This window comes from Uloborus diversus, chromosome 2, assembly GCF_026930045.1.
Source record: "Uloborus diversus isolate 005 chromosome 2, Udiv.v.3.1, whole genome shotgun sequence".
Taxonomy (NCBI): domain Eukaryota; kingdom Metazoa; phylum Arthropoda; class Arachnida; order Araneae; family Uloboridae; genus Uloborus; species Uloborus diversus.
The window spans coordinates 2457257-2468067 of NC_072732.1; the positions used below are offsets into that span (position 1 = coordinate 2457257).

At 32.5% G+C, this 10811-nt stretch overlaps 1 protein-coding gene across 1 annotated transcript in view; it reads right to left on the reverse strand.

Moving 5' to 3' along the window:
- LOC129217744 (TBC1 domain family member 30-like) overlaps positions 1–2746 on the reverse strand; it is a 47115-nt gene extending 44369 nt beyond the window's left edge. The window contains exon 1 of the mRNA XM_054852083.1: positions 2644–2746. Coding sequence (XP_054708058.1) covers positions 2644–2746 — 103 coding nt within the window. The remainder of the gene's footprint in view (positions 1–2643) is intronic.
- Positions 2747–10811: the final 8065 nt, after the last annotated feature.

Consider the following 10811-nt stretch of genomic DNA (forward strand, 5'->3'; position numbering starts at 1 on the left):
GTTCTTGATTTTGCCGTGCTTAGTGTGTGCCACAGCAACAAAGTAAAAACCAGTTTCAATTCGACGAGAGCAGTCAGTTTTCAAGTTATTGGCATAAAAATAAAAGCAACATTAATATCAGTTTTATTTCGGTCAACAATGTCCACTGAAAAATGAATGAAATATAGAAGTTGCAACATTATGTGTGTGAGGGTTCGCAGATTTATATCAGTTGTATATATCATATCATATATCACGATATATATCCGATATTTATTTTGAAAATATCATGATATTTTAAATATTTTCAATACTTATTTTTCCAACTATGGTATTTTCAATATATAAATCATATTAATCATAGTAATATTGCTCATGATTAAAAATAACCAAAAAGTTATGTACTATATTTTTTTGATACATTAATACAATTAATATCACAAAATATAGTATTCTTTTTTTATTATATTCATAAAATTATTAGTAATTTAAAAATTTTAATTCTTATTAAAAATAACTAATTAAATAACAAACATTGGTTGGAAAAGAAGAAAATGTCTTATGACTGTACAGCAACTATAGCAAATTATTTATTTCTGAATCATATAACTGTAAAAGTAACTAACAGAAGACAAATGAGTAAAACAGTTAATGCTAAATTAACTCTATTAAAATTGAAAAAAAAATGTAAAATGAAATATTGGATATGAACAGGGTTGGCAAGGTTTTGGACACTATGGTAAAAACCCTGGTTTTTACTGTCCTGTCCGAAATCTTTCTTTCCAAAAGTGTCCCAAACTATATTTTTAGAAAAATTGCATTCTGTGAGAAAGCATCAAAAACAGAATAAAATGTATCAAAATAATTTTTTTGTATTGAACATTTATTCAATGGAGAACATTCAACTTATTTATGCAGCTGATTTTAACCTAGTTACATAGAAGTTGAATTCTTGATCAAAATTTCAATTTCTTTGCATTAGTTTTTTTTTTTTTTTTGATAATAGCAACCAAATTTTCCTATGTTGATGCATGTGTGCAAATGAAAGTAGGGTTGGCAAGTTTTTTTTTATCACTCTGTTCTGTTTTGGTGCCCGAAAGCATCCAAAACTATTTCTTGAGAAATTATATTTTGTGAGAAAATATCAAAAACAGAACAAAGTGTGTCAAAATTATTTTTGTTGACTATTTAATATATTTATTCAATGTGAACATTCAAGTACAAATACTTATGTAGTTTATTTATGCAGCTGATTTTAATCTAATTATGTAGAGAAATTAAATTCTTCATTAAAAATTTCAATTTGTATGCAGGAGTTTTGTTTTTCTTCCATAAATTAAATTTTTCGACAGTTATGCACGTGTGCAAAAGAAAGTGTTCAAAATACAGTGCAATAATCGATTTAAACGCAATAAGTTACAATTTTTTGTTGTTTCAGAATGTATTAAAAAATATGAACTAAAAAAAAGAATAAAACAAGTTTTACAATATAAGTGTTTAATCATCAATTTCTTGTTCTTCAATCTATAATTTAAAAAATAATTTTCGTTAGAACATCATGTAAAACGTATTTGCAAAAATGTTCAAAAAAAAAATGAAGCTTTTTTTTTTCACCTAAATATTGCACACATTTAATTTCTCCATACTTAGTAGAAGCGATTTTTTCATTCTAGGACTGTTCATGGAAGATAGTGAAATCTCAAGACAAATGAGGCTGTTAGAATCAAAGGGATGTGATTGGACTTTTTCAAGTTTTGAGTAAAAGGCGTTTAAAAATAAGATCCGAGATAGATTCAAATTGATTTTTTTTTCTAAAACATGCTGTAGAGCAGTTGTCTTATCTTTTGCCCCAAGACAGAGGGATGGTTCAGCTAACATTTGTACTGGTTGTCTCCAAATTCTTGATTTGGGCGATTTCATCCCTTTGCTTCTCACTGCCTCAAATCAAAAGCAAGTACGAACATAATGGCCAAAACTAGACGTACCGAGTACTCGGTAACTACTCGGTACTCGGCCAATTTGCCGAGTTCTCGGTACTCGGCCAATACCGAGTAGTTGTAAAAAATGGAATATTGTCAAGGCAGATTTTAGAATTAATTAAGGAGTGCAACCATATTATGTACTGCAATAATTTACAAGTCAAATTTAAATACTTATTATTTATTTGTTTATTTTTAATTTTGAAAATTACCTTTTTATAAAATTTTTGACACAAACAAAATTTTTTACATAATGCATAATTAAATTTCAGCTGGAATTTTGTTTTAAAAACTATTATATGGACGTGAAGGTCTATACTATTATTCCAATAAGTTCCAAATTCATCACATGTGTGTCGGTGGTTCTTCTTAAAACATAATTGGTACTTGGTAACTCGGCCGAGTACTCGGTACTAATATTATGTACTCGGTACTCGGCCAAAGTGCTACTCGGTACGTCTCTAGGCAAAATAATTCGGAACCAGCTGAAATTCTGACGAATCCAAAAAATTATTATTATACGATATCATGAATTTAAACAGTTTGAGGAACCAACGGGAAAAATGAATACACATAAAATAGAAACTCAATTCGAAAGCATTAAACGGAATCGGAATCTTTCCGTGTCACTAGCGTTTTGTTTTTAAAAACATATGTCGGTTAAAAACAATAGAAATGCAGTTACTTTTGTATGCTAACTTTGATTCGCTACTTTTAGAGGAAGGCATTTCTGGTATTTTCGGATTAATTGACAAATTTTTCAAGGCAGAATTTATAAACTTGCTCATGCTTCTCATGCATGTTTTGGAATGTTCCGGCAGTTACGGTTAACATATCAGTGTTTGACACATATGTCAAAAATGCGAAAACAATTTTATGCTTTATATCAAAATATTGAATTAAATAATCTTTTTACTTTTTGAAAGACATTTTAGAATGTTAAATCGTCTTCCTATTCCTATTCCTATTCCTATTCCGAGTCACATCTGACTACAACTGTATTTATGTCTAGGACTGCATACTAAGTGCTTTGCCTCCATCACCGGATCGAACAGTTAAAGAGAATTTAGACCTAGTTCAGGAGCTAATAGCTACCTGGTGCTAGCACCCCCAGAGGTATCGTTTCACTTGGAGGACATTGAGACCCCCTTTGTTCTCCTATTCCTATTCAGAGTCACAACTGACTACAACTGTATTTATGTCGAGGACTGCATACTAAGTGCCTTGCCTCCATTATTTTATCTACTGCTAGATGGCAGCACCATCACCGGATCGAACAGTTAATGAGAATTTAGAACTTGTCCAGGAACTAATAGCTACCTGGTGCTAGCACCCCCAGATGTATAGTTTCAATCGGAGGACATTGAGACCACGAGCCTATTTAACGTCGCCCAGTCCCCTTTAATGACGACGGTGGGTCTTCGACCGTTGAGGTTCGAACCCAGGACCCTCCGGCCCCGAATCCGACACTCTACCGATCGGGCTACCACCACTGATCTGAACTAGAATTTCTGGATAGCTCACTTCCCCTTAACCGGGGGGAAGCCGTTCGCCGCCTTCATGGAGAGGGTTTCGGGTGTGGTTCCAGCTTCTAGCGTGGCTACTTTATCGCTAGTTTGGCAGATATTTGGCGAAGATGCCGTTTGGCGAGGGCTCTTTTGTTGTTCATTGTTGCATTGTTCAATGTGGTTCCAGTGTTGGATTTTAAATCGAATCCTTTTTTTTTATAACAATCAATACCAACTTGTAGTGCATATAACTGCTCTTATACAAGCATCAAAATGTTAAAACCTCAGAGAAAACGGTCCATCTGTGACAGGGGCGGATACAGAAATTGGAGGGGTCTGGAAATTAAATAGCGCACCCCCCCCCCCCCGCATACAGTGTTTCATAACAAAGTTTTCATGACTTTATTTTTAAATGTTTCTTTTAGGATCACTTAGAGCCTTTTCGTCTACTTTTAGGTACATAAATATTATACACCAATATGCTTTGAATGTGGACGTAAAACATCTTTAACATTTCAAGCGAGGGTGTGCCCACAGGAGGGGATAATGGCGCAAGTTGCGCAATCAAAAGTTTGATTTTTTTTTGGGGGGGGGATTGTTTTAATGTTTTTATTTATTTTTTTGAATTTGATTAATTTTTAATGATTAATTTTTTTTAACTTAAATTTATTGAATAATTTTTATTTTAAATTTTTTATTTTATTTCATTCTGTTTATTTATTTATTTAGTGTGTGTGTATGTATGTCATTGGCGTAGCACAGAACTTTTCTGATAAAATAATCACCATAGCACTTAAAATTAAATAAATTAAATAAATTTAAAAAATAAATCCAATAAAAAAAGAGCAAAAACAAGTGAAAAATTTAAAAAAATGGAAAGAGGATTGAGAAAATGGGGGGGGGGGAATTATGCCATTGAACTTGGGGGGCGGGGATGGGCACCCCTGAAACGAATTAAATACTAAACCCAATATAACATCACTGAGATATTATAAAATGAACGGTTTTAATTAGGAACATTGTCATACTGATTATAACACGAGGGCAAGGCTATTAAATAGACCCATACCTCATTTGAGTTTTTATAAATTAATTTATATTTTAGCTGTAAAATGTCATAAATGTCATGTAATTAGGAAAATCATAACATCATAATACATAAGTTTTATTGAAGAATTCAGAAACTCTGACCTGGATCTACGTACCCGCAGACTAGGGACGTATCCACAGGGGCGGGGAGGGGGGCGGACCCCTCCCCCGAATCGTTTTGCAACGTAAAACAGAAGAAAGTTTTTTTTTAAAGTCTTAACTGGGTAACTACGAGTGAAAATTTGAAGAAATGCAGAATAAGCAATTAGTTCTCATTAACTGCAAAGCATACATAAATTTCGACACTTATTAGGGCTTCCTGCTCTCTTTCCCAATTCAATTCAGAGCCGTCCAGGACCAAGGCAGGTGCTCGGTCAGTTTGGTAGACTTCCCCTCGTCCCCCAAAAACTCTTATAAAACTTACAGTACTCCAATTTCAGTACTCCTCAAGGGTCGAGCCCCTAGTTTCCGATTTGGCAAGTGTCTGATTACCATGCTACACCTAATTCAGCTCCTTCCTGCCTAAAAAATGCAAAAAGACGATTCTCGCGTTTTTGTGAACTCAATTATTATTGTGTGCATAACTTTTAAAACGTTTTGTTTGGCTATTTTTCTTCATATTTGTAGTCTCAATTACCACCATATAAGGCCTCATAATACAGATTTTTATATCTCTTTTTCAAAAATTTTCCCGGGGGAGAAACCCCCGGAACCCCTGAAATTATGCATGTTCTACATCCCATTTAAAGGGCCATTCTCCTGTTACAAGGTGCATTAAAGATACAAGGTACATTAAAGATACCTGTTACAAGGTGCATAAAATCGGGTTTAAAAAGCCCACATAACTATCTAGGAGGCAGAAATTTTAAAGCAGTTAAAAATATACAACAATCACTCTTTTCATTATTAAGGGGGAGGAGGAGGGGGAGGTGAGCAATCCCGTAGGCTATTATGGGCATTGCTGATTTTTTTGCGGGAGGGCCCAAAATTTTTAGATCCGGGTCTGCAAAAACTATTTTTTTGCGAATTTCAAAGCAGTTATATAGATTTGTTTTTAAAGCCATGATGCAGTTGAGGTGACATTTTGAAACTACCTGCTGTTTCTATTAATATAATTGTTTTACAAAGAAACTAGCATGTGAGTTCTTTTATTTTGCATTTTTATGATCTGAAAAAGAAATCTATTATTTTGAAAATAGCTTCTTGATAGAAACAGCTGTTTTAAGAACGTCTACATATTTTTTAAAAAAATTATTGATTCCATCAAAGAAGATCTTTTTAAGCAAAAAAAAAATATGTTATACAGAAGTCAATTAAAAATAATAAATGAATTAATTTATCCTTTTTTGGGGGTCTGCTCCCCCCCCCCCTCTTCCATAATCCGCTACTCTGAGTATGAGAATCATTTTGATTTGTAGATATTTTTTCCTGCTAAGTTTTCGGAAGAAACACGTTGAATTGTTTGAAGCTTTTGTTAATAAATAGTTTAAACTAAATTTTATTTCATACCCATGTATTAAAAAAAAAGATAATGAATGCTGTTTAATGGATTATTGATTTACGTTTTTTTTCCGGTAAACGTAAGCGGTAACCACTTTGATAGTTTGGACTTTTAATTGGGTGATTTCATCTTGAGGTGGATTTAAATCGAAATTCATAACTCATGTGTGTGTTTTAAGTAGTTATCATATTAACAATAGAACATGAAGCATTTCACGTATGACAAGAAAATATATGCAAAGTTAATTCCCAAAATTATGCAAAGTTAATTCCCCCTGAAACACTCACCAACATTTTTTTAGGTTTTTATTTTTTCAAGAAAAATTTGTTTTACAGCTGTTTGAAAATGGAACGGAAAATTGTTCAAATCAAAACACATTATCTATTTCTCATCAAAAGCTCTTTCTTACAAAGTTTTATTGAAGCTAAGTTGCCTCTAAGTTCAAAATTTATATTTGCCTTGAAGTTTTTTTTTTTTTTTTGAACTGTTCAAAACTGAACGAAAAATTGTTCAAATAAAAAATAAAATGTGGGAATGAGGTGGCCTCTTTCGATCAAAAAAAAATTGTTCAAATTGGACCGTTTACTCAAAAGTAATAGGGGGGGGGGGGACAGAGCAGACAGACATTTTCCCCCATCTCAATACCCTACTTTGAAATTTTTAATTTTTCGATATTAATTTATCCATTTTATTTATTTTTGACTTCTTTTTTTCGTTTTTCGCAATGTATTTTTTAAGTTGCAGAAAGCCTTTGATGATATTTTCTTCTTTCTCTGACTTTTACTGGGAAAGTAAGCTAAAAATGAAAATATACAAAGGTGCGCAGATTTAAATTGTATATTTAATTGAAATTTTTTAAAGTTTGATTTAAATTTTAATTTTTTAATTTGTTTTCTATGAAAATTATAGGTTTTTTTTAAATTTTAAACTGAAGATCATATTGCTTTTAAGAAATGAAATCAATCCCTTTAAATTCTGCTTCAAATAATTCTTAAAATTAAAAAAAAATTTAATTGATATTATTAAAAATATGTTTTTATTGTTTTATTATTAATTATTTTTTATTAGTTTAAAATCATAAATTAATTTTAATAACTAAACTATTAATTTATCCCAAAAATTAATGTAAGAAAATATAATTAAAATTATTAGAAAATCATTTGCAAAATGCGTGATAAAAATATATCAAAATATATATAAATCGAAATGCGTGATAATACCAATTTTATTAAAAAAAAATCAACTTTCATGGTATTTATTCGTATATGAAAAGAATGTTATACCTATGTCATTAAAAAAAAGTACATCCGTTATGTCATTAAAAAATATTTAGTCGATACGTTATGTCGTAACAGGTTACGGAATATTGTTTTTCATAGTCCATTTTCAACAAAAAAAGAAAAACGAAACTTAATTTCGCTCTTCGCGACGCGGCAAACGAAAAAACAAAACTGGGCGACAAAAATATCTTCAAGATTGAACTACGTTTTGTAAAGAATTTAAAATAAATCGTTGGCAACAGAAAAAAAATCAATCCTAGTAGCTCAGAAAATGAAGAATTTTCAATCACTTATTGCGTTTGTAACTTTCGAAAAGATTAAAATAAACGTTCTGCCCGCATTTAAAGTCCAGCAAAATTCCGTAGGACTCCATGGTCAAGAGTGTCCGCTGGGGTGGGGTAGGGGCGTTTCCTCTAGGGTTGCTGGCCTTCATTTCCTCCACGAGCGGCGGCGGGGTGTAATCCTTCCAGAGTTCTATTCAGTTCAGTGGCTACCACGGCCCCTTTTGCTCATTTGTTCCAGGGAGGCTAAAAGGAAGGAGGCTCATCTCCTTTGGCAGCGGGGCGAAAAAGTGACCGGATTATTCCATCGCCACTGGTGGCGCTAGTGTTCAATCTCTCGCAGTTCGCTCGCCTGATTTAAAGGGAAAGGAGATTTCGCGTGACCGACCCCGAGTATTCGACTGGGTGGATGCCGGCAGCCGGCAGTTAGCTAGTTTGGGGCCATTGATGCGAAAAATTTGTTGGAACTCAATAATATCGTGCGGTCATCACGATGGACCTAAAATTACTTTCTTTCTTATATTTGTTCTAGAATTTAGACATTAATTCTGTGTTATAGCCATTAGATTTTTTTTTTTTTAATTTTATGAATTTCATTAAGTTAGATTTCACGTACCATAGTTTCTTAGTTCTTTTACTCCAATTACTTTAATGTGTTACCTCGATCTTCTTTCTCCTTAGTTCTTTCACTCCAATAAGTTTATTCTGTTACTTCAATCAACCTTCTCCCCCTCCCCATAAATTTTGCGTGATATAAGCTCATTTAAAATTAAATATTTTACAGTAATATGTGCAGCAATATTTAGTTTCTTTTTTTGTTTACTTCTGCTGAAAAAGCCGTTTTTTTTTTTCCTTTTTTCTGTTGGATTTATTTTTAAAAACGATAAGAAAAAAAAATCATTAATACTTTGAACATTAAAAAAAACTACTTTTTCGTTAGTTAATTGTGAACAATTAAAAAAGAATCTTACAAGAAAGTGCTATTCAATTCAAGCGCTAATCTAGTTTATTGCTTATATTTATCAAGCTAAGTTTCGTTTTCACTTACCATAATTACTTGGTTCTTTTATTCCAATATTTCGTTCTGTTTCACCGAGTTTCTTTATCCTGCACCTCCCCCCCCCCCCCCTCACACACACACAAATTTCGTGCGATATATTAGCTCATATAACTTAATATATTTCACTGTATTATGTGCACCAATATTTAGTTTCGTTTTTGTTTAATTAATTACTTTTGCTGAAATAACCTTTTTTTTCTTTTTTATTTCGTTGGATTTATCTTTAAAAACGATTAGAAAAAATATTAATACTCTGCATATTGAAAAAAAAAATTGTTTATCGTTAGTTATTAGTGAACAATTGCAAATAATGTTACAAGAAAGTACTATTTATTACAAGCGTTGATCTAGTTTATAGCTTATATTTATCACATTGTGTTTCGTTTTCACTTACCATAGTTACTTTCTTTCTCCTCCTCCCATACATAAATTTCGTGTGATATAAGCTTACATAAAACCTTATGTGTTACATTTAGTTTGAAATTGTTGCTCTGCGCTCGATTTAAGTGAAATTTGAAGAAAAAAAAAAGCAAAACATAAATATTTTGATGAAAATTATATGTTAAACAGTTCAATCTGAATTTCAATTGAATTCTCTACATGAGTGCGTTCCTGAGTTTTTCTACTACAGTGGAGTTTCTATTATTCATGTTAAGCATATTTGAATTTTAATAAATAAGAAGAAAAAGGACATGGAAATATAACTAGAAGAAAACAAAATTAGTGATTTAAATTCCAAAACTTTAGTTGTTCATTGCTACTCTCTTTCTATTTTTTTAAATGAATAACTTTAAAATCAAGTCCTCTCATTTACTCTTAAAATCAAATGCATAGTACTCAGAAAAATTACGAAAACCGGATCGTAATCTACGGGTTTTATTGGGAGAAAATGTTTTCAAAAGTCAGCTAAAACCATTTTTAGTTTCATGGCAAATGAGCAGAACAGCCATATCAAAAACAATATACAAAATAGAACACAAATTGCACAACACCTAACAAGAATGAATGCTCGCTAAAGTCGTAGCAGAAACACAAATTAAACACATCGAATGCAAAATATGCCAAAAACCTTGGGTGGAGTAAAGTATTCTATGCTTCTCTGAACAGCTTTCATGGCGAAAGTAGTTTAATACTTCCAAATATACAGGTGATAGTTTTTAAAACACACTTGTTTACAATGCTTCGCTACGAGCGAAAAGATATAAGCAGTGCGAGAGATGACACTGTAGCGGCCTCTGACGGAAGTGGAATTTTGTTGCCAAACCGCTAACATGGAGATTCGTCTCCTTCCTCTTACTCCCTGATTTGTTCTCAATTGCATGAAAATTCATCGTAACAGGGTTGCCAACTTATTTAGGGGGAAAATTTTAGAATGGGATTTTTTTAGGGGGAAAAAATTTTGGGGGGTAAATTTAAGGGTTTAAATTTTAGGGTTTTATTAGGTAAAAATGTTTTTCTTTTACCTAAGAAAATGCTATTTTTCGATTGTTTCATGCATTTTTTTACTTACATTTACTTTTTGAGCCTTTGTAACCATTGGTTTTGATCAGAAATGACATAAAAATGATAAAAATGATTTTATCCCACTCAACAACAAAATAGCAATGGTCACGTGATTTTTTAATCCGTTGTGGACGTCACAGTTAAAGTATCACGTGACTTTCTGACGTCATTTAAGGGGTTTTAGGGGTTTTATGAGTTGAGTTTAGGGGGAAACATTTTTAGGAGTTGTTGAGGGTCCTGATATCGAACCTCGATGGTCGAAGACCCACCGTCGTCATTAAAGGGGACTGGGCGACGTTAAATAGGCTCGTGGTCTCAATGTCCTCCAAGTGTAACGATACCTCTGGGGGTGCTAGCACCAGGTAGCTATTAGCTCCTGGTCTAGTTCTAAATTCTCAATAACTGTTCGATCCGGTGATGGTGCTGTCATCTATCGGTATAAAAAAATAATGGAGGCAAGGCACTTAGTATGCAGTCCTCGATCCCTAGTTGTGACTCGGAATCAAAATCGAAATATCAAAATTTTGTTGAATTAAATAATCTTTTTGCTTTTTGAAAGATATTTTAGAATGTTAAAAAGTCCTGAAACACTCGCTTTGAGATTTTTTGCTCATTTGTTCTCAATTGCATG